General features: G+C 42.7%; 1 protein-coding gene across 2 annotated transcripts in view; it reads left to right on the forward strand.

Annotated features, from left to right (window-relative positions):
• adarb2 (adenosine deaminase RNA specific B2 (inactive)) overlaps positions 1 to 22,691 on the forward strand; it is a 214,361-nt gene extending 191,670 nt beyond the window's left edge. For both annotated transcript variants that reach the window (XM_084938858.1, XM_084938859.1), the window contains 4 exons: positions 470 to 638; positions 6,495 to 6,676; positions 15,798 to 15,979; positions 18,152 to 22,691. In XM_084938858.1, coding sequence (XP_084794984.1) covers positions 470 to 638; positions 6,495 to 6,676; positions 15,798 to 15,979; positions 18,152 to 18,328 — 710 coding nt within the window. In that variant the 3' untranslated portion in view covers positions 18,329 to 22,691. The remainder of the gene's footprint in view (positions 1 to 469; positions 639 to 6,494; positions 6,677 to 15,797; positions 15,980 to 18,151) is intronic.
• Positions 22,692 to 24,653: the final 1,962 nt, after the last annotated feature.

Consider the following 24,653-nt stretch of genomic DNA (forward strand, 5'->3'; position numbering starts at 1 on the left):
CAAAAGGGCATCGCTCCAGGGAAAAGGCTTCCTCCTCCCTCCCAAAAATCACAGCCCACGCATTCATAAACAGTCCAGTCAGGTGTTTGCTTCATTAGCAGTAAGGAAGCAGGCAGTCGCAAACTAATACGTTTAATTCCCTACTCCAAACTTTAAACTTGCATATCAGTAATGTTTTCTTGTTTATCTGCTTTCTCTGTTATACCTTTTGAAAGTACACAGCTTCATACACACAGACTGTAACAGCTGAGAGCTTTGCAACTCATGCAAACAATTCAACTCCTACTTAAGACGTGCTGTATATTTGCATGTAATGTATTTAAAGACATATTGGAAAACCCTCTTGACTGCTGAGAGATGAGATCTGCGACTTCAATACTGGCAGACTGCATGACACTGGCTGGTGTTGTGTAGTAAGAAATGATTTTGTAAAGTAGTAAAACTGCGATCGTGCGCATTATTCTTTCAGTGCACAGCAGCAGACACTTAATGAGGAAGCATCGGAGTCACCTGCGGACTAAAATCGAGTCAGGCGAGGGGACGGTGCCGGTGCGTTGCCGGGGACCCGCCCAGACCTGGGACGGTGTCCTTCAGGGTGAACATCTCATCACCATGTCCTGCACAGACAAGCTCACCAGGTCAGTGCGCTCACGTGTTCCCAACATTTCCTGCGCTTAAAGTCGCATTTTCTTGTGTGTGTCCAGAATAACACACACATATCCTGCATCCATTCTTTTTTTACATCCACCAAGGAGGTTGTGGTTTTGGTTGTGTTTGCATGCGCGCCATCATTCTGTCTGTAAACACGATAGATTGAAAAGTTTTGAATCAATTCCTGTAAAACCTTGTAGGCATGTCAAGTGGTGTCATGTTAACAAGCCAATCGAATTTGGTTTATATCCGCCAAAGTCTTCAAGATCAACTTAATGATTTATTTGTCAACAAAAAGCCTTATAACTTAGAAACTATGAATCTTACAAGTGGGTCACATTTGACCTCTGACCTCATTTCTTTCTTTCCACTTGGCTCCAAGTATTCTCAAGAAAAAGAGAATAAGCTGATTAATTAGTTAGAAATATTCTGTAGTATTATATAATTTAATGAGCTTGAGGAATTCATTTCCAGTTATTATACATACATAATGTTTGTGTAATCACTGTAAACAGCTGCCATGCTGTTCTTATCTGATTTTTACCTGCATCACAAACTTGTTCAAGTATGTTTCGAAAGAACAAAGAAAACAATTAATATATACAAAATACAATACTGTTGCCTTAAAAGTCCATTCTGGCCAGAGAGTGAGCTTCCTTGGCAGAGCTTTCCCCTCTCTGAGTGCTTCTTAGGAGAGTGCTGCCCTCGCCCACTCTTGTTGAGATTAAGTAGGTTTGTCTCACAGGTTTTAGTTTTGACTTTTGGTGATAGATACACTTTTCAAAAATTGCTACTTTTGTTCAGTTCGCAGCTTTGACTCATAATTTGTTTTTATGCCTCATTTATTGAAATCATAATCGAATTATATGAGTGAGCACTGCAGTTATTGCTGCATGGATTGTGCTCGTTTAAAAGAGAAAAGAAAAGATAAAAAAACAGCTCACCCCCTTCACCTGGGAGATGTCTGGTCTACTTAAGAAATGAAAGCTAAAGTGATTGGTGGAAAGGTTAACCTTATTAGGAGATTAGCTTCCTTATGAGAAGGAAAGATCTCTGTTTAAATAAAGCACTTTTAGATGTGATGTAAGGAGAGGGTTGTCTGATATTTACCTAATGCATCAGAGTGTGTGTGGGATGCTGTGTTAGCATGAGCTGTGCAGAGTGAGGAATCTTTTGTAGTCCGGGGGGGTGACTATTGATTTCCCATATGTGACTTGAATAGCTAATCCCATACTAATGAATTAGTGTATTAATCGCGGCTTTGTTTAGATCTGTAGTGCTGCCTGTTATTTAGCTAACGTATTAGTCATACAATCCTTTACACACTGTGGTCTATAGTTGGTAAAGGCTGCTATGACTAATATTCCAAACTCAAGGCTTCTGCAGCCCACTTTAGGGAGAGAGAAACCTCTGTGGTCTGCCCAAAACCTTAATTACATCTCTAATCAACACTAAGATGTCTTCTGTTCTCACACTTGTAAAAACCAACAATAGGTGCTCGCTTTTTGTTGCTACTTCTCTTCGTTTTCATAGATTAATTTTGCTGTTGCTGTGAGCTGCTTGTTGATGATAATTAGCCATGAAAGACTTTTCTTTTTCCACCTTTTCAGTACCATTTCTCTAAAACTGATGAATTCTTCTGTCAGTTACAATTTCCAAACAATTAAGTGAAATAAAAAATAGACCTCAGGTCAAAAACTGGTCAAATAAATGAAAATTAATGCACAATTAAAATGTTCTTCATTGTAAATATTAGATTACTCACCTAGCCCACCTGAAGTGTTGGTTCTGGACTGCAAATTTTAGCATTGATCTGATGCCAAGTAAATACAGGGCTACTATTGCCGATACCGATACCAGTACCGATACTTTAAAATGCCCAATTCCAAGACCAAGTTATGATTTATGAGATGTGTAATTTTCAGTTTGAGCACAAAATGGCTGTGATGATTTTTACTTTCCGTAATAATAAGTTAAAACAATAAAACACACTTTTAGGCTTTTTATGTGTATTTGAGACCTAGAATGTAAATAAGCTTTTGGTCAGATTTTGTTGTTTATCATGCTATAGCCTATAAATAAAATAGACATCAATCGTCAGTCAACACTGACACGTTTCATTAAACGTGTTTGATGTATATTTTTTCTTTTCTAAAAAAATATTTAATACAATTTATTGGGCTATGTACCTAACTTAAAGGATAGAAACAAAGTATTGATGCTTTCGCACTAGTATCGATCTGATATCAATATCAGTATCAATACCAATACCGGTACCGCCCACCGCTAACCTGTAGTGCCATCACAGCCCACTAGTGGGCAGCAGTTTACAGTTGAAAACTGTGGTTTTAATCACTTATTTCTAATTCATTGATTTCTCTTATTCCTGGCACAACAGTGTTAATTTAAAACAGACTCAGTGACCCAGTAATATGTGATGAGAGAGCAAAACTACTATAGAACCCATGTCCACATGTTGTCAGGCCAGTTTAGGACAGATGGCCACGATACATCAGGACAGCTTTACTCTTCTGCCTCCAGCTTTACGCTGTCCTTGTGTGAAGAGTGGAGGCTTAAGTGTGGTCACACTGGAGGCTGCTACACATATTCAAAAAAACGTAATAATGTTAAATATATTTCCAAATACATTGCAAATTTAAAGTGGTGAGGTGGTATTAGAGGTGATAAGTGATTATAATGATTCTAATTGTAAATAAATCTGTTATTATTATGGCTGTGCTCAGTTTCTGCTGCAACATTCAGATGGCGGGGTCAGAATTTTGCATAAACATGATGAAAGCATGGAGCCATCCTGTGCTGATGGTGGTGCAGTAGTGTGGGGATATTTGCCTCCTTTATACACCACCTGGATGGCCTGGCAGAGGCCACAGGCTAAAACACGTTGATCGGGTAATAAAGTCATTCTTCATACCACTACTGTTGGTGGAGCTTCGGCCTCTTTAGATTATTGCTCTTCCCTAGTGCACCTTGGAAGCAGGTGAAGTTGTGCCAGAAATTTCCTTTGTGCTTGCAGCAGGATAAAATGCTGTGTCACAAAGCTCAAATGTTCTTGAACATGACGGGCAGTTCACTGAGATCACAGTCACCAGATCTCAGTCCAACAGAGCGCCTTTTGGATGTGGGGGAGCAGGAGATTTGCTAAATGCATGTGCAGCTGAAGAATCTGTAAGCACCTGTGTGATGCTGTCATGTCAACATGAACCAAAATCTCTGAGGAATGTTTCCAGCATCTTACTGAACCTAGGCCATGAAGCCGAATAAGCTGTTTGGCATTGGCAGAAAAATTTGGCAAGTTTTTCATGGGAGCAACCAACAAATGCATTTCCCTTACAAATGTGGCACCATTTAATGAAAAGGAAACTTTCACACATGATAAGATTTATTGCCAAGAAGCATCGTTACAACAAAGTAATAATCGCTCAAACACAAATTTCTTTACTTTTTAAGCAATTTAGCCCTTATAACGGCATGTCACAAATAGTTGATTGTCTCCAGTAAAGCCATTCCTTCCCACTGAAATATTCCAGATTTGCTAGCACGGCTAAAAACATTTACCGCTGTACCGAGTAAAGAAATTCAACAATTGTAATTCTTCTCTTCTACACCTGACGTTCTCTGAAATATCTGAAATCAATTTTTAATATAGTCTCAGTTGTTCTGCCACGATTCTGCCTCAACAGGAGCCGAACCCGTGAATTTAGCTTAGTAAGCACCACGCTGTGCCAGCCGAGCCGTACAGGACTACAGCTGAGCCGCTGCTGTGCGCGCGCGTTTGTGTGTCACAGACACAGAGAGAAAGAGAGAGCGCACGAGCGAGAGGTGAACCCTTCTCCTGTGTAGCCGCTGTTAATTTGACCAATTTGATTCAGTTGGCCAGGGGTGGAGATGGTGTGATTAAATCTACCCAGGTCACCAACAGGGGTGAAAGCAATTACTTTACAAAAAAATAGAGTGACGGGGGAGGGAGAAGGGACAACCCTGCTTTCCTCCCCCACCGCCCACCCGCTCACCACCTTCTTCACCACATCCTGCCCGGCCAGACAGCAGACGCGCTCTCACTGCTCCACAGCTTCCTCTTTCCTCTTTTTTTTATATCGCTGTAAATGATCGGTGGCCATCGTTAAACTGAGTGGGTCACAGAGGGCCAGTTTATCAAGGTCAGGAGTGGAAGGTGGAAGTGAGAGGAGCTTAGAGCTACAGAGTGAACACACACACACACCAGCACACACTGCAATCTTAAAGCAATCCCCTGGATACTCTTTTTGTCCTCTGTCACGCTCATTTTGCAACCTCCCATTACTTTTTTATTCCCCTCCACTTCCTCCCACTTCCTGCACTTTATTATCGTTAGTTCAGCTTTTGACCAGAGGGGATATTAGGATCTTTGCTCTTATCATAAACACAGCTGATAACAGTGGCCGTTGCATCGCCCGCCGATTGTCGTCGTGTTTTCTTAAGGCCGGGGCCTCGGTGAAGATTCTTCACTAATATTTGATTCGAAGCCAACAGCTGGATTTAATTGAGGGGCCTAAATGGCTTTCATATAACGATGATGTTCTCCATTCCACCACAGTTTTATGCAGATGAACACATTACTTTAATGGTCGGCGTTTACTGAGGGTGGGAGAGAGAGAGAAAGAGGAGGTCCTCTCCCCTCTCCTCTCTCTAGATTCACACGCCCAAGCCAGATGGCTGTCTTTTCTTGCATGAGATTAGAAGATGTTTCTGATTCACGGTGTCGCTTTCTGGGTAAATTAATATTTCAGGCTAAAGTATTTTCTGTTTGGGCGTGCGCGCATTGCTTTTTGAACAAAATTCCTCCTCTCTGTTTGGGAAGGAAGGACAGATCTTGGTGACAGATTGCAGGTAAAGCAGAGGCGGGCGGGCTGCTTCTTTGTGAGCCCGTTTAAGTGATTCCCAGAAAGCCGGTGATGTTAATTGACTGCTTGGGGAAGCAAAGGAAGCTGTAATGAGTGATTATTAAGCTGGGAAGGGGTGGTGGGGGGGATGCGGGGTGTAATTGCATCCATGATAAAGAGACATTGATTAACAAAAAGAACAGTGATGTAAAAATTAGAAGCCTCCGATGAAAGTCTGGTGCACAGCTCAGGTAAACAGCAGGATTCCTCTTCATTTACGAAGGGCAGGGATTATAATAAACATGCTAATTATCATTTTATATGTATAAATTAGCATCTGCTGCTGGCTACACTTTGAGGTGCCCACGTGGCCTGCGGGATTAGCCCCACAGTGATTTTGTGTCACTTGTGGATCGCTAAACAAACCACAAGGAGATCCGCGTGCAGCGAGCAGTCGACTGAGGCTCTCCTGCAGCCCTGCAGTGTATTAACCTCCGTGGCACTGATGAATGCACACGTGGTAATGTGTTGTTCCAGGTAATGAATGCTGATGTACTGACCTTTGGCGGTGTTGTTGTTGGTGATGACGGTTTGTGTTTCTGGGGGAAGAGGACGTTTATGCGTGAAAAGCGTGTGCGGTCACTTGCTGCTATTCATCACGTCCCACATCAAGATAATGATCAAATTGTCTCCACCTGTCGTCGAAGCTCTCACACCTGCCTCGTTGTCTCGTTTTCCCCACTTTGCCTCTCTCTATCCACCGCTCCACCCCTCCATCTCCTCCTTCCTTTTCGTATCTTTGGCCAACTGTTGCGTTTCGTTTCTCCTTTCACCCACACACCTCATCCTACACTCGCACCTTCGCCCACATTTTCACGAATGCTGTTCATTCCATCCTTTCTCCTCTCTTCCCTCCTTAACTTCTTCTCTCTTTTCTTCCTCCCACCTCCTCCCTACCCCTAGATGGAACATCCTGGGCCTGCAGGGGGCATTGCTGAGCCATTTTGTGGAACCAGTGTACCTGCATAGCATGACCGTTGGCAGCCTGCGTCACACGGGCCATCTGGGCAGAGTTCTGAACCAGCGTCAGGAGCGCCTGGGCCCACTGCCTGCCACATACAGACGCAACCAGCCCCTGCTCAGCGGTATGACCACAACATAATCAGCCACACAGCAACTCTGGGCAGTAGCTGTAAAATACACTTATAAATACACTCTATGCACTGTGGAAGTCTCCACACAATAGAAAGTGACACAGTAAAAAAATCTTTTCAATATACTTTTACTTTTTGCTTGTGATGTAGCACATAAAGGTCTGAGGGGGTTTTTTTGTCTGCTTTAAGTTTGGAGCTTCTTTGGGTGGCATTGCTTTGAACAGGTCCCAAATGTCACGATTGTGATGTTCATTATAATTGAAAACTACATGGAAAAAATTACCTGATGTGGGGGATCTAATCCAATGTAACCCACTGGATTTGGACTTTCAGTGTTAGCATTATAATAATAATAATAGTAATAATAATAATGATAATAATACATTTTATTTGAGGGCACCTTTCTAAAACCCAAGGTCACCTTACAAAGAGAAAAAGACATCAATAAAACAGTAGATTAAAATAGATTCTAATAAGTTAAAATACAGAAACCAGCAAAATACAGCCACAAACAACAAAATTAAAATAATACAAAAAAATAACCTACTATCTGACAGCAAGTAAAATCTGTATTAAAGAGAGTAAGCCAGTTTAAACAAGTAGGTTTTGAGTTGTGACTTAAATAAGGGAAGGGAATCTATATTTCTTAAGGCTGAAGGAAGTGAGTTCCAGAGCTGAGGAGCAGCTGAAAGCTCTGTGACCTATAGTGATAAGACGAGCAGAAGAACAACAAGATGAGTGGCAGATGAAGATCTGAGAGAGCGGGAAACTGTAGTGATATGAAGCAGATCACAGAGATAAGGAGGGGCAAGGTTATGAATACACTTAAACGTGAAAACTAATATTTTAAAGTTTATCCTGGCTTCTATGGGCAACCAGTGAAGCTGTTGAAGAATTGGAGTTATTTAGTCTCTTAGGGGAGTTACGAGTTATGACCCGAGCTGCAGAATTCTGAAGAAGTTGAAGTTTACGGAGGGACTTACTGGGGAGACCAAATAGGAGGGAGTTGCAATAATCGATCCGGGAAGTAATAAGACTATGGACAAGGATGGCAGCAGCATGGGGAATAAGGAAGGGACGAAGTCGGTTAATGTTACGTAAGTGAAAGTATGCAGACCGGGAAGGATGGGGGAATTTTTAATATTAATGGAGAAACTGTGAGATTTGGTTAAGGGAGAGGCTGTGCCAACGAGTAAAACTTCTGTTTTATTACTGTTACGTTTGAGAAAATTGGAGGAGAACCAAGATCTGATCTCCATAAGACAGTTCAAGAGGGAGAAGGTGGAAGGGATGAATTAGGTTTGGAGGAAATGTAGAGCTGGGTGTCATCAGCATAACAATGAAAATTGATATTATATTTTCAAAATATTTGGCAAAGAGGGAGCATGTAGATAATGAATAAAAGAGGCCCTAATACTGAACCCTGGGGCACGCCAGCAGAAACAGGATAGAGACTTGAAGAGTGGGATTTAAATTGGATAAACTGACTGTCCTGTTAGGTGGGCTATATTCAGCCTAGTGTTCTTGGGTCATCCCTGTAGTCCTCTCCACCTACACCCTGTCATCCATATACAGTCAGATCGTGTTTCAAAATCCAGTGTTTTGTGGGCGAAAATGACAAAACCAAGGCTTCAAAATAATAGTCCATTAACTTTATTGATAACTTTAAAGTCTATGGTAGGATAAACATGTAGGTTCCTCTTTCAAGTGTAAGAGCAGAAGCTAGCTAGCTTGATTAGCAAAGTACATTCATAACTCCCAAGTTATTCTGATATTACTTTGGATACTAAAAGTACATGTTTGAGTCTCCTGTAAAGTGATCTTCAATGTGGATTAACTCACTTTCGGAAACAACAGGTTGTTTCTTGGGAATACCCCTAAAACATCCTTAAACACAAGCACCAGCCTGTAGCCTACTCAGCAAAACTGTTAAAACCCACTAAACATGTATTCAGTGCTTGGATCACTTTCAGCCTTTTCTGTATTTCCTCTTTTCAGCTTACAGTCTGCTTTCTATTCTCACCCTGCCTTCATATAGCAACTTACCCACACATGCTTAGAGATCTGCACTACATAAATGTCCTCGTGTACAGTACTCAGCTACGGGCGCGATGCATCATAACAGATCATATGTTACACCCCCTTCTCACACACACACAAACACACGTTCTCGCACTCTTAGCAAACTCGTACACCACTTCTTCTCTACACTTACATTTTGCCAGTCAGACAAGCAAAAACTAAGAAGTTGTTTGGCGCGTCTGCTTCCAGGGCTCCGCTGAGACTCGAGGCTTGTGTTTGTAGTGAGGATGAATGCTGGAAGAGGATGTGAATGACACCCAACTGGTAGAAACTGCATCAGCCATCACTTCAGATCTAGGCCAGGCAGAGCCGCTGAGCGACAGGCACGCACAGAGATGTAGGACACATTTGGTTGTTAGGGATCACTGATATAAACAAAGAGAGTGACAGTCACTTACAGGGAAACACATTATATCATATCAACAGCTCTCTGTGGCTAACATCTCCATATCTACTATACATGGCTTTGCATGCTCTTCTTGAAGGGCGCAGGGGCTCTCTGGTTGCCTTGGTGGTGAAGATTTTCTGAAGCCCGTCCTTATCGAGATTGATAATTGTGCTGAAATGTCCTCTGGTGATGGTTGCTGGGATGAATTTATCACTGAACCCTCAGACCGCAGCCTCAGCGAGCATTTCTCATGATTTGGCTTTTTAAATGGAGTCATTTGAGTCTTTGCTTTTAGATATTACAAGCTGCGGTTAATATTTTGAAAATTGTGGTCAGGTTTGATCTTTTTGTTCATCGTTCTTCCTTATCCCGTTTTTTATCATAGCTGCAAAGAGTGTTTAATGACTGTTATAGGTTCTTTTTCCCACCAGTTAAAGCCACACTAATGCTGTCGAATGTCCTTTACGCCATTTCTTGAGGTGTCCTGCACATGCTCTGTCGTCCTCTCTAACAGTGATTGTGTGTTTTCTGTGTGTGTGTGTCTCAGACTGTCAGATCTTTGCACCTGCAGTACTATGAGTAGTTTATTGAAGGGTGAAGGCAGGGAGAGAGATGGACAGAGAGTGGAGATGGCCCTACGCCAAATCAATGTAATCACAGCCCTTATCGGACAGCCATTCAATCTGAGAGGGAGCTCGTACCGAGAGAGAGACAGGCTGAGGAAAACAAGGGGAGACAGCAAGGTAGGGCGGGAATAAAGAAGCGCAGAGCTTCACTCACATTCAGATGTCTGCACGTGTATCGCCCCCTCCCATTCCTCTCATCTCCTCCGCCAGCCTTTCATTGCCTCTGATGAGCTCCCAGGCTATTGTGAGTCCAGGGTTATTTAAAAGCGACACCCCCAGAAGAAATTCCTGGGGATCGCAGGGCCCGTTCTTATCACACACAGCCAAAGCGCCTACACCTGAACCCTGAGGGCCAAACGCATCGATGGACCGACTTGTCCTTCACTCCTCGTCCTGCTGTTGAGCAAACGCAAACTGTGGCGGGGCTTTGTTGTTTCGGGATAAGAGGAATCGGAACAACAGCAGATAAAGGAAACATTAATAATGTTCGTGCTCCACTTTTGGAGCTTTGCAGATAGATCGGTGCACATGCATGTTTTACAGCTACACCCTCTTTTCTCTACATGTTGAAATTCATATTTTAGCTTTTGCTGTTCTGAGGTCTGATACATATTTGCATTAAGATGATGTCACTGTGAGGAAAGTTACTTGAAAAATGTAATCAGTTACTCATTACCTATTAACATCAAGTAATCATGGGCAGTCCATCAGTGGTGCTGTTAAACATTTGATCCTCTGCTGAATTTATAAGTTTGCTCACTTACAATAAAATGATCAGTTACTATTTTTTATTATTATTTTTTGGGAAAAGAAATTAAGAGACAGAATATCAACCTAAAATCTGTTTGTTTTTTCTTAAAAAAGAAACATTACATAAAAATTATAAATTAATCTGCATGTCATTGAGTCAAATAAGTATTTGATCTCTGACAACCCAGCAACTATTCTGGCTTCCACAGATTGGCTATATGTCCATGTGGCACACAGATTGCAGTCAATCAATCAATCAATCAATCAATTACAGATACTCCTGATCTCAGGTCATTATTTGCATAAAGCTCAGCTGTCTACAGTATCAATTTCTTCCATTCCATCTTCTCCACCACCATGGACAAGACCAAAGAGCTGTCGAAAGACATCAGTGACTGCAGATCTGCGCAGGCTGGACTGAGCTACAAGACCATCAGCAAGAAGTTTGGTAACAACGTGACAACTCCTGGTGTGTTCATTCGGCAATGGAAGAAATTGAAAGATGATGGTTCATGGGATGATCATAAGAAAGGTGACAGATCCTCAGCTGAGACCCCAATCACCAAGAACCACATTGGTAACCTACTGCACCATAATGGATTGAAATTTTGCAGTGCCTACAAGGTCCCCCTGCTTAAGTAGGCAAATGTACATACCCGTCTTAAGTTTGCCAGTAAACATCTAAATGAGAAGGCTTAGGAGAAATTGCAGGGATCAAATAAAACAAAATCAAGCTCTTTGACGTCAACTTGATGTCTCATTTTTAGAGGAAGGGAAATGCTGTGTGTGACCCAAAGAACACCGTCCCCACAGGGAGGTGGAAACATAATGCTTTGGGGCTGATTTTTTGCTAACTTTACCACACTAAGAGGCCAATGAAGGCGGCCATGTACCGTAAAATTTTGGGTCATGGTTGGTCTTTTTGCAGGTCTTTAACAACACTGGAGGGGTTTCGAGCATGAATCCCTGTTTAAGGTCATGCATAAGTATCTCAATTGGATTTATGTCCAAACTTTGACTAGGCCACTCCAGCTGTTCGTAGTTTTCCCCAGTTTTCCTCCAGCCTTGGTTTGCTGGAGTTCCAAAGTCCTAAAATGCCTTTGTAACCCTTTCCAGACTGACTCTGCTGTTCTTGAGTTGCTTTAGATTTTGGCATGTTGTGTTGACTTTTGAGATATTTTAGTCTACTTTGCTTTGACAAAGACTTTCTATTTAAAGGATTTCCTGATCCAACAGGTCAACGAGTGCTCAGGCCTGGGTGTGGCTAGTGAAACTGAACTCAAAAAATGTGGTTAATCACAGTGAATTCATAACTTAACAAGGGGGACTGTTACTTTTTCACATAGGGGCAAATAGAGTTTGATAGCTTTTTTTCCTTAATGAATGAAATCAATTTAAAATCTGCATTTTCCCTTTTCTTGGGTTACCTTTCTTTAAAATCTGGTCTTTAAAATATGTTTATAGAAAGTGTTTTAAAGGATTTGAGCCAGCAACTGTTCATTTATAATCCAGTCGTTGACACAGAAAATGAGTAAGTTCCTCTTTTTACATACCTGTTGCTTCACTTCTCCTCCACTTCTTCTCCACCCAACAAGGCACACATTTACAGCCCTGCAGTACTACAATAATGCAGGATAGATGCACTGTGTACACATGAATGCACAGCAGCCTCAGATATTAAGCTGCTCCTGTGTGTACTGTACAGTTCTGAATCCCATAACCAAAGGCTTTAATTCTACCTTTTTCATGTCTGCCAAACACTTCCCAGAAGAGAAATTGATCAAGTCCTCAATGAAGGAAACATCAAATTGGCTATTACAGAAACAGAGGAGTCAAGCCCATTGAAGGGAAGAAATGAGCCATGAATGGAGCGAGAGGAGTGGAAAAAAGCAGGATGGATAGGAGGGTCTTTTGTTCAAAGAGGTGCGTCTGCACAAGAGAGAAGAGATGGGTAATACATAAGAGACATGGAGGATTGTTACCGTGGCAGGCGATTCATTCCAGCTCCAAGGAGCAACAGAAAAGGAGAGGTGAGATTGGTAAATGGAAGAGTGAAGACAGGAAAATCAGTGTGGAAAAGGAGGAAATGATCTGCAGGCATGTATTGTGGTATTGTAGATCTGGTATTGTAATATAACAAGCTGTCTGTCAGGCGATGAGATCAGAAGCAACTGTTATTCAGCCGTCACAGAGACTCTGCCCGCTGATTTTCTATAAGGGGAGCCTTTAATGTTGCATGATGTAATAAATAACTCAAGCTGGAATCAAAGACAGCGATTCTTATAGCTGTGATTATTAATGCTCCAGTGTGCAGAATTTACAGGGCTCTATTCCTAGAAATGTAATACAGCATTGATTTTATTTTTCATTAGCATATAATCGCCTCTAAGTACATCTCTTCTATCTACATAGGGAGTGGGCCCAGTATGCTTCTGTAGTAGTCCAGAAAAGCCTTCCAGTTCTTTAAAGGTAGCTTTACATAAAATACAGCAGTTATCAATGGATAACACATGATCTCAATTAGTGTGCATACAAATATACAATCAAAATTTAGTTCTAGGAGGCATTTGTCCTATGTGATTTAACCACAGACTGTGCATGACAGATGGCTGAGGCACCCATTTGTTTGTGGACCAACAATGTGAGGTCTCGCATTTGGCATGTTGGCCTTTGTCATGTCGGTTTTTAGAGGCAGAATGGACCATGTTTGGAGTACAAATTTATCAGCTACTACAAATTAGTTTGGTTCACATCTGTGAACTGTATGGGTGCGTCGGACAGACATGGATAAGTGCTAATTAAAATGGTAAATGGCCTGTATTTGTATAGCGCTTTACTAGTCCCCTAAGGACCTCAAAGCGCTTTACACATCCAGTCATCCACCCATAGGTGATGACAAGCTACATTGTAGCCACAGCCGCCCTGGAGCGCACTGACGGAGGCGAGGCTGCCGGACACTGGCGCTACGGGCCCTCTGACCACCACCAGTAGGCAACGGGTGAAGTGTCTTGCCCAAGGACACAACGACCGAGACTGTCCAAGACTGTTGCTCGAACCGGCAACCTTCCAATTACAAGGCAAACACGATCGCCCTCGTAGCCACAATCGCCCTCGTGCTAATATATAAATAAATATCACTAAAATTCTACTCACCAAAAACACTTGAGCAATGCAGTTAAGAGAATAAGCCGAGGTGATATGTAGCCGGTAGTTTGTGCCTGTTATGGCAACAAATTTATACTTAAAGGTACAGTCAGTAATTTTTTTAAGTTAAATAGATATTGTACTGATCATTACAATAATGATAATTACATCTTCTAACAAACTGATGCATTCCCATAAACTTACAAAAACTAATATATGGGACGGGTTCGCAGTTTCTGGAAATGCCATGTTTCCCCACTATATGGAAATGCTGTGGCTGGGAAGGACATTTCCCCTCCGACTAATTGCATTTTATGTATGTGGTTAGAGACCGCCTACATACGTAGTGGGCCAAAGGTGGAGAAGAAAAAAAGTCATCAGCGGCACTAGCATCTTAATAAAATGACATCCTCTTCATCTCAAGCTTCATCTGCTGAACTAAAGCTAGGGCTCTAAGACACAAAACGTGTATAAATATGCTTATTATTGTCACAATTACTAATTGTCAGCAGGTTAGACATGCGACCCTCCCATAACTGGATAAATGGGAAGAGCAGGCTACAACAACAGCTTGTTATAAGCTAACATTATGCCAGCTCACATTAGACTCGAGTATCCTTTCCTTTTCTTTCCTTCTGATAAACATTTTGTTTATATTCTCACATTGTATGAGGATTTATTTGCTAAATGCCTCAGTCAAACTGTTACATCTACTTCTGAGAAAATTTCACGAATGAACTGCAGCCAACAGCAGCAAAAACAACACTGCTACCTAACAACTCACTTCAGTATGACTGTCATCGATCAAAAGAGAGCTTCTCTGGCTCATTGACCTGTATCGGATCCTTTCAGAAAGTTTTACAGCCTCTTCCAGAGTAAATAAAGGTGGACACTTCTCACTCGGCATTGACAGCTGAGGTAAACAGCGGGCTGGAAGTGTTCCTTAGAACTAGATTTGATCGGTAGGCTGGTAGAAATATGCCGACTGGCCACAACTATTATGTGGTATAATCTAAATATAGTTTTGATCTCTTTTGGCTGACTGAAACATAGCAGCTAGGATTATGTACTTGAATTGGGAGGGGTACAAAAACAGAACTCAGTTAACTGCAATCTGCAATCTACTGACATCTAATGGTGAGAATTTGATACCCTCTGCAAACTTTAATAGTGCATATCTTTAATACATGAGATAATTTAATGGTTAAGCTGTAAAGCAATCCACACCCATACTGTGTGAAAGGCATATTAGCAATAGAGATCAAAATTTTTCTTGTACCAGGATTTAAATATAGTTATTTCTGCAGTAAAAATTGGCATTTTAACTTGGGAGTCTCTGGGGATTGACTTGCTTTTTGTATCCAGCCTCAAGTGGCCTTTTGAAGAAACGCAGAGTTTGGCACTCCATATTTGTTACATTTTCTGCCCCAGAAAGTGCCGCTTAGATTCAACATTTTCTGCTGCTTCAGGCTGTACAATCGGGTGTGAATCCAAACTCCTATGCAGCTTCTATGAAACGCCCACGCTGGCCTCTCAGGAACATTGTGCCTTGAGCCCTCATTTGCTCCTCACCCTGCTGTCAGCTCTGTTCCCGCCACAGGCCCAGCACCTCTGCCAGCGCCTGTGTTCTCAGTGCAGGCGGCTAATTCTCTCCACGGAGGCTGTGTGATCGCCGCTCACCTCCACTTTCCATCTACCGCTGTCTCTCTTTCACTTACCTCTGCTGATCGCTTTGTGTGCTTTGCTGCGAGGCTAATTATTTCAAAAAGAAATGTAGAGAGTGGAGAACAGAGTGACAGTCCAGTGTAGGCAGCAGTCGATCTTAGAGTCTGGAGATGATATTTACAGCATAAAAAGACATTGCTTATGTGCTTCATTCCTTTTCCAACCTGCTCTCTAAAGGTGTATCAAAACCATAATACTTACATAGCCATCGTATCGTTTTTGTGCATCCCGCAAACCTGTATGTCTTCCAGCCTCAGGGCAAGAGTGAGGCGAGGGTGGCAGAAGGTTAAACCAAATAACAAAGCAGAGGTTCAGAAAACATACAGATGCAAAATTTCACTCACAAAACCGTGTGACATGTCATAATGTCATTTGTATTTTCTTGTCTTCCACATAGGCTTGAGCAGTGCCGATTATCAGCAGCCGGGGAAGGCGTCGTGTGTGAGCGTCAACTGGACGTTGGGTGACGCACAGTTGGAGGTGGTCAACACCGCAACTGGACGGAGACGAGACTCAGGGACACCCTCACGTCTCTGCAAGCACGCCCTGTTCACCCGCTGGAACAGACTGTACCGCAAGGTGAGGGAAGGCACCTGTGGCGAAGGTCAAGTGGCTGAGACCTTATGACACCAATTCACAACAACAGTCACCTCGAGGCCCTTTATATAGTAAATGCCCTACAAAATACAATATAATATTAAAAAAAAAAACAACAATCAGACAAACCCCCTATGACCAAGCGCTTAGCAACCATAGGAAGGAAAAACTCCCTTTTAACAGGAAGAAACCTCCACAGAGGAACCAGGATCAGGGAGGGGCGACCATCTGCTGTAACCGAATGGGGGTGAGGGGAAAAGGGTGTATAAACACACAGGGAGAGAAAATACGTGAGTGAAGAAGAAATACTTGCATCAGCCTGGGCCCATCGCAGCATAACTACGGGGGATTCAGGGCCACCTGAGCCAGCCCTAACTATAAGCTTTATCTAAAAGGAAAGTTTCAAGCCTGATCTTAAAAGTAGAGAGGCTGTCTGTCTCCTGAATCCAAACTGGGAGCTGGTTTCACAGAGGAGGAGCCTGAAAGCCGAAGGCTCTGCCTCCCATTCTACGTTTAAATACCAGAGGAACCACAAGTAAGACTGCAGTCAGAGAGTGAAGTGCTCTACTAGCATAATAAGGTACTAGAAGGTCTTTAAGTTATGATGGGCTCGTTAACTACTTGACAAACACCACATCAGTCCAGATCAGTGACTCAGATCATCTGAGGTGATGCCTAGCAGACAGCTCCTGCACTGCAATGGCAGTGCAGCAATAATGCATTTCTTTGAGCCTTGATACAGTTAATACAATGAGATATATATATAAGCTACCTCAGGGTTGCTATAAAGACATAAATTAGCAATAAAGACAAAAAAAATTTTCTTGTTTCAGTTTGAAACCTGTTTATTTCCTTTTGTAAAGTTGAGCATTCACTCTCAGCTCGAGCCTCAAGTGGGCATTTGAGGAACTGCAGTGACCTCCAGATGAGCTTAGTTAATTCCAGTTTTATTCGATTCATCAGAATCACTGACTCCTTCTGCAGGACTTTCTCACAGCAAACATTCAGACTCGATGTTTTAGAGAAAACGCCTAAACGGAACGTGGCGCCCGTCACACTAATAATTACACCGTTCTTTTGTTTGCTATGATGTGCAGAAATGTCTGCTGCGGATAAAGTTCCACCAAATGAAAAGTTAATTAAAAATAAACAAAACACTGCCCACATTGTATCTTTTAGTTCCCAGAAAAATATTACGATGTCCTATTTAATTAATATAAGCCTGAACAATAATCACATCTTACAAGTTTCAGCGCTCTGTGCCTTGCAAGTGCTCTCGTGCAGCAAAGCCAAAGGCATCGCTCAGTTATTGCTGGAAACAATATGGAATCCACTGCTATTAGGAATCCCGTGCGCACAGCCGCTACACACAAGCATTAACTACAGTGATGCATGCCAGCAGTCAAAAGGCACAGACACGCGTAGAAGCAGAGAGCTGTGTGCAGTGGAAATGTGGAATCTCCTCTCTGCCGTAGATACATTTGTCTGCCTGGCAACATCTGCTGTCTGTGCGGCTTATCAAAAAACTGACAGCTCGGATCTTTACCCGCCGCACTCTCATTTCCATTCTGAAACTTTACGTAACAGACACTGCCTGCATCGCCAAATGGCGGCCGTTAAAGCATAATGACTATGAAACCATAATTATTTGGAGAAGTACTCGAGGAGGCCCCCACCCTAAGTGCTCCCTGCGTGCCGCATATAAGGGGCCACGCAAGAGCAGTCGCACTAATCTCCAAAACAAACTTTTGCTCTCTCCCTGTCTCTCTCCCCACTTGTCTCCCCGCCGATCTTCATTGCCCCCCCCCCACCCCTCGTGACAATAGGAATGCACAAAAAGCACAGAGAATGTTCAATTGCTTGTGAAATTTAAATGGGGAGATTACACAGCTGTTGAAGCCCCCTCCACCCTGCGCCTGCTCCCAGCCCCCACCCAAATGCATTTGTGCCGGCTCATTCGCTTTGTTTTGCTCGCTAAACCTTTCGCCCCTCTGCCCCGGCTTTATTTCTCTCTCTCTTTCTGTTCTCCATCCCCGTCTTCACGTCTGACTCCGCTCTTATCTGACTCTCAATTTCTCTCTTCTTGTGTTTTTTTCCCCTCTCCACCCATCACTTTCTCTCCCTCGCTCTCCCGGTCATCCTCGCCCTCTTCAGTTGGGGATCCACGCATCCAGCTCGGCGGACCGCCAGCTCATGTACGGCGAGGCCAAGATGGCGGCGCGCCCTTACCAGACAGCGAAGCAGCAGTGGTTCAGGTCTCTGCAGGAAATGGGCCTCGGCACCTGGGTCAAAAAACCCCCAGAGCAGGAGCAGTTCCTGCTGTCGGACTGAGTGAGAGAGAGAGTGTGTGTGTGAGGGTGTGCTTGTTTAACCATCTCTTTTTTTTTAGGGTCCAATGAGTCTATGTTTCACAACCCAGTTTAACCTCTAAACTCAAGGCTGTCAGCCCAGCATGTGTGTGTGTGTCTGCATTTCATTCTCCACGTACACCCAGGACGGCAGGCGGAAGGTTGACTGGACGGCTGAAAAGAAACGGGACACGAGGGTGGAGTTGGTGTTCTTTAAGCACACAAACACACGAGTTTAAGCAAACACCCACCTAAATGTGACCCCCCCCCCCTTCCACCACCACCACCACCCCCAAGCTCTTCTGTGGCTGTCAGGGAAGGGTGGGGTAACCTTGAGCGGGAATGAAAGGCAGCCACTATCTTGTCATCAGCTATTTCCGGGCCCCAAGGCTCCCGCTGAGGAGTAGAGCCACGGGGGAGAGAGCGAGACAGACAGAAGCAGAGGGAAAAAAGAGAGGGAGAGGTCCTCATCCAATTACCGGCCCTGTCAGAGTGACAGGTGATAGAGAAAGAGGAAGGGAAGAATGAGTGAGGAAAAAGAAGGACGGAGCGTCGCTTCAGAGCTCACCTTTCTCTCTCTTTCTCGTTCTATCTCTGTCCTCCTCCTCTTAACTCACCCTTTGACTCTCCGTCGCTCCCTCCTTTGCCCTCTTTTCTGTCTCCTCCCTTGCCTCCACCTCCTCGTCCTCCTCTCCTCACCTCTCCCCGCCACGCTTGGAGTTTAACATGACACGAGGACAGGTTAATACACCACCTTTTTTTCCCCCATCCCTCCCTTCCTCTCATCTTCACCCCTCTGGGTAAAAAGAGAAAGCGAGGTACATAAACGCAGCCATTACAGCTCGCCCTGAGTGCGTGGAGTGATGGAGGAGAAGGGGGAGTGGTGTATTTACTCTCCTCCTTTTGTCTTTTGACCTGCCTGACCTGAGTTTTTGTTTTGTTTTGTTTTTTTCCACCTGGTTTCATGCCCGTTTCCACGCATCTTAATCGCTAATCTTGTCGCCACCAATAGCAGCTGCTTATGGAGGCGAGTCATCAGCGAAGCCTTGATGACCCGAGCAAGCTGTCATTCTGTGGTCATGACCACCTTGGAGTGAAGTTTGTTTTGTTTCTTTTTGTAAATTTGCACCTCACACTATTTTATGTCTTTGCATATTTCATGAACGCAGCATTTTAGGTGTTTTTTTTCCTTTTTTTTGTCCTTTTAAATCAGTTAAATGTTTATAGTCTTCGTATTGCTCTGTCATTGCTGTTTTTCTCTTTAGTCAAGGTAGCGGTGCGGCCCAGTTCAGAGTAGTGAGAGTGACATCTAGTGGTCGCTCTTGTGTTTTGTCCTGCCCCTGCTGTGCGCCCCTGTCCTGGCAGCATTACAGTGTCAAAGCTGGAGAGCTAAGCCTTTACTGGAGATCAGACGACTGGACACACGGGCGGCTTTACACAAAAACTGCATGTGGAAGAGTTTCTTCTTACATTTGAAATTTTAAAAAGCTGCAGAAGTGATTCTCCACATAAAAATGTGTTTAACAAAATGCTTAAAAACTGGGCAGTTTGCACTCAAACACACTGTGTGACATCCCCTTTTACCTAATTATGCACCCCTGCCTGAGAGACCAGGCCTCAGGGTTTATGTTGCTCCCTAAAGCTGGATTTATTATGATTGTATCCATAATGACATTATGATCACCTGTGCAGCACTGAGTGACTGGGTGTTGTTGTGATTGGACTTTGCGATGAAGATTAATAGCACTGGAGCTGCCGTCTATAGGTGACTCTTAGTGACCACCTCTGTGGAGTCACTGTATTCACATTCTTTCATTCATGCTGGCAGCCGTTGTTGTGAGCAGCGTAATCACTTTGTTAGATGTTTAAGAAGGAGGCCATTCATCCTTGCTGTTGTTCAGACGGTGAGAAAACGCAGGCAGTCAGTCACGCTTCCTGCAGTCCCCGTGAGGCCCCAGATGTGTGTTTACATGTTAGAGAAGACAAACTTACTGTAAGCTAGAAAAATGCACCGGGATTGAGTTTTTTAAAAAAGTTTCTTGACAAATTTTAAGTCTTAATATGAGTGGAAACTGTGTCATTGTGTATAAATCCAGCTTTAGTAATGGCAGTTTTAATAGATTCAACTTCATATGGACCTGTTACGCTCATTTCTGTATTTTTATTCTTCCTTCTGACTAGAGTTGCTTTGCATTAGCCACACTCCATTCTATCTTTATCTTAAACCGGGACAAAGTGCAGCCCGTTGTTATCTGAAATAAGCCATTCTACCTCCTCTCCCGTTAAAGCTCCTTTTTGAAAATACCCTCTGCAGAATTGAAGCTGAATTTTCACCCCCAGGGGGCAGCGATTTCCCCCAGGCTGTGCTGAGGTGTTTCAGATGCATGCTGATGTTTAGCTTGTCCTTCTGACTACACCCATATCCTCAAAATGCTCCAATCATAGGTAACTTCCTTCTCAAGTTATCACGTTAGCAAGATTTTCAGAAGACTTGACCTCTGACCTTGACGTTGAGGTCGAGGTCATCCAGGCGTGATGAACCCTGCTTCCGGGCCCAAACTACTCTGCATTTAATAAGGCTGTTGTGCCTCTCTCGGTTTTTATCACTGCTAATCATTTTAAAGCTCAGTTTTCAAAACCTTATGATGCAACTACAGCCCAGCCCATGCAGCAGCAGTATATGAATGACTAGCCTCCTATTGATGGATTATCTCGCTGGTTCTCCTGACTGACGATTGGTCCGTTTGCAGCATCCTGTTTGCAGCATCCTGTCATGTGATTGCATTTGTCCCCAACCACTGTGAACACTCATGTTAACTTTTATCGAGTGGAAAAAAGTCCTCCGTTCGTTAGCGTTCATCCTCCAGCTTCCCTGTTTATATTCTGCTAACATAGCTGTGTCGCTAGCGATCACGTAGCATATCATTATATCCCAGCTAGCCCAACCCTACAAACATCACTGCTGTTTACTTTCCTGTCTTCATTTATGTGGGAAGTGATAGCAGAGCTGTACATCTTAATTTGTTTCAGAAATGTTCAGAATGTTCTGTCAGAACATGTTATATTATGTTTAGATGGAAACTAGCTAACTTCCTGCTAACTTTGAACTCCATTAAACTTCATAAATTCTGTTTTCATGGATGCCTGGATGTTAAACTTAATTGTTACGCCTGGTAGAGCAGGAACGCTGATCATTTTATTAGAGATGAAAGAATTTAGACAGTTTTTCAACTCTGATTGATGCTGCAGTGATCGTTTGACTTCGGGACCTGCAGCAGAGTTTGGGCCCAGACACAGCTAATGACGTCAGACTTAAAGACCGGACTGCGATTCGAACTTGTCCAAAAATTTCAGCAGATACGGTCGGGTAGCAAGTGAAAATCGTAGGTGACATCTTTTCTCCACTGATCGTCTTCACAAAGTTGGGGGTCCATGTCTGCCAATGGGTGACAACAATACTCAGTCATCAGCCTTTTACAGCTGCGGGGTAAGAAGAACGTGTAAAATGAAGGCTACATTTACTCATGGCGCCTTCTTGTGGTACAAATCAGTATCACACTAAAGTACAGCTCGGCCCTAGTTCGACTCCATTTGATGTCTCGTCTTAAGTTCAGTTTGGAAGGTTTGAAACAGTTTTATACAAAGCGATGTTCAGGATTTTGAGCCTCTGTGTGAAGCCTGGGTTTTTGGCTCACAGGGATTATTTACCCTGGTATTTAAAACTTTGGCCACGTTTAATACAAGCATCAACCACTAGAAAAGTATCCACATCCATTACAGAAAAGCATAAGAGGTCCTCTTCGATGTGCTCACATTTAATGTAACTAATGCAACATTGGTAATCCAAGCTAGGCTAATGGCAGTTTCAGTGAGAGCACTCCAGTTGTTAGACCTTACCTGTGCTAAAAAATGCAGCAGACTCAAATCTCGGATTTTGTGTAAACGCCGTCTGTGTGTGAACACACAGTTGGTCCTTCATCGCATCGCGCTGCACATTTGACTTGCTTTGTCGACGTTTGTCACCGTTTCTGCACCATGTTCGATAGTGGCTTCATTAGCCATCACAGATTTTCACACATTTATTTTCAGAGATATAATAAATATAGGCTGTGTCTGAATGGCAATATTCTACAAACAGTGTACATATGTAAAAAAAAAAAAATAGAAAAAGTATAAAAGACAAAGTTGACAAAGATGTGAAAGAGATTCTAAAATGTCTAATTAAGATGTAAATTAAAGTCTATGAAGAATTGCTGCTAAGGTCTGTAAATTGCACTTCAGTAACAAATACAAAGTGAATGTTTGTACTGTATATGTGAATAAAACCTCAAAATCTTGTAATTTTATTTTGGTCTTTGAAGTTTTTTTCTCGTCACATTTACTGTCAGTTTGATTGCAGGGTGAAAGAGAACGTTTGACCCGGTAGATGGAGAATATTTGGTCTATACTGAGCACTGATATTGGCCTGTTCACATTTTCTCATGGCCACCTTTTTGTGCCATCATATTCTGAGGCTCAGAGCATCCAGACTATTATTAAAGAGGCCTCCCTTCTCCTGCATCTCCCAGGGGAAATCCATGAGGAAATGGTTAATCTCTGTTAAGCTCAGTGGCAGGTGTCACACAGACCAGCCACCAAAAATTAGCCTGGAGGAAGAATCGAGTGAGGACGAAGAGGGGGGAGGCGCAGGGAGTTTAAGGCATGTCTCCTCAGTAGCTTCCACCCCTTCCCCTAAGGCCACGGAGTCGGCTGTGTGCTCAACAATATACATCGTAATTGACAATTTGCTCCAGCGGCTGGTCACAGCCAGCCAGCTCTAATCTAATGGACGAGGATGGAGAGGTGAAGCTCCACAGCGTATTCTGACTCCCAGTTTCATGCTGCTTCTCAGTGAAAACTAGGAACCAGAACACATGATATTGTGTCATCATGTAGGGTTACACCAGTGGGGTATGGTCTACAACAGTTTCAGATTAAAAAAAAAAGATTTTGTTTAAAATAGAAATAAAGCATGTAATAAATCCTTAATTCTATTCAGGTAGAAGGTAAATATTAAAAATGCACTGGGACAAAGAAGTTGTTCTCAGTTTCTGACAGATGGTTACAATATGTCAAAACTAAGTAGGGACAAGTGGCTTAAGATTAGCAGGAACATGTGAACTTGTTAAATCTGGGGAAAAACATGATGAACTAGTTTGGAGGGACATTACGCCACCATCGGAGGGCGAAAGCTAATGGTAACATCATCCACTGAAACGTTGTTTATGAAGAAACAAATATTACAGAGGAAACTGAACTTGTGAGCAGTGGAAACCATGCAAACTTAATTTCTTCAAGTTGAACACTAGACCATAATAAGTGTCTGATCAGAGGTGTGGCAGAGTTTTAAGCTAACTGTGTCTCATGGTAGTTTAGTCTACTGCAGATATGAATGTCTCTGAGCTATGTGGGAAACCAGTTTTTCGCACTTGCCTGTTTAGTTCAGAAAAACAATCTTCACAAAATGATGCCACTTTTATTTTTTCAAGTGTTATTGCCCAGACTTACTAAACCAGCCCCGCGACCTCAGTATTCCCAACCTTTAATTTCTGCAAAAACATGAAAGCTTCATGTTTTTGTGTTATCCACAGACTTTATTTCAGGGATCAAATCAGAAAATCACTGATTTCAAGATGAGGGACCCACAAGCATAAAAATGCTCTTTTCCAGGTTTCCAATATTATTTACTTTGTTAAGGTGAACGTTGTCTTAACTCAGTAGATGAAAACATATTTATTTATGAACTGTGTGCTTCAGAGAGGCTGCCACATTGTTACTGGTTGGAGATATAATCATAACTTAAATCATTATAACTTGTTGAATTTTTAATCAAATCCCAAGCTTTTTTGCTTTGGTGTTATCACTGATAACATTTTCTGATTTCCATTAGCCTCCTGATTGGTTCTTTCTTTATATAGTTAAGGAGGTGGTGTCTGGGCATCCTGAGCCAAGCCCCTTGTTGAGCTGGGGAAGCAAAAGAAGCAGACGGATCCTTTTTATGTTCTTGGACATTAGCGAAAAAGAGAAATAGAAGAAGTTGTTGAACACTAAAAAATAAAGTAGCTGCCTGCCTGCTCTGTGCATCGCTGTGGCTTCCTTTAAGAATGAGTTAACAAGCAAATTAAAAGTCTCATTAAATCCACACACCTCTTAAATCTGTTCTCATCAACACCATTTTTACATTGTTTCTCGAAGCTACCTGATGAATCAAGTGTGCCTTTCAAAAACACATCTGAAGTGAACAAAAGGGAACAAGGGACTTGTGTTTG

This window comes from Perissodus microlepis, chromosome 9, assembly GCF_051167445.1.
Source record: "Perissodus microlepis isolate ML-2025 ecotype Zambia chromosome 9, ASM5116744v1, whole genome shotgun sequence".
Lineage (NCBI taxonomy): Eukaryota > Metazoa > Chordata > Actinopteri > Cichliformes > Cichlidae > Perissodus > Perissodus microlepis.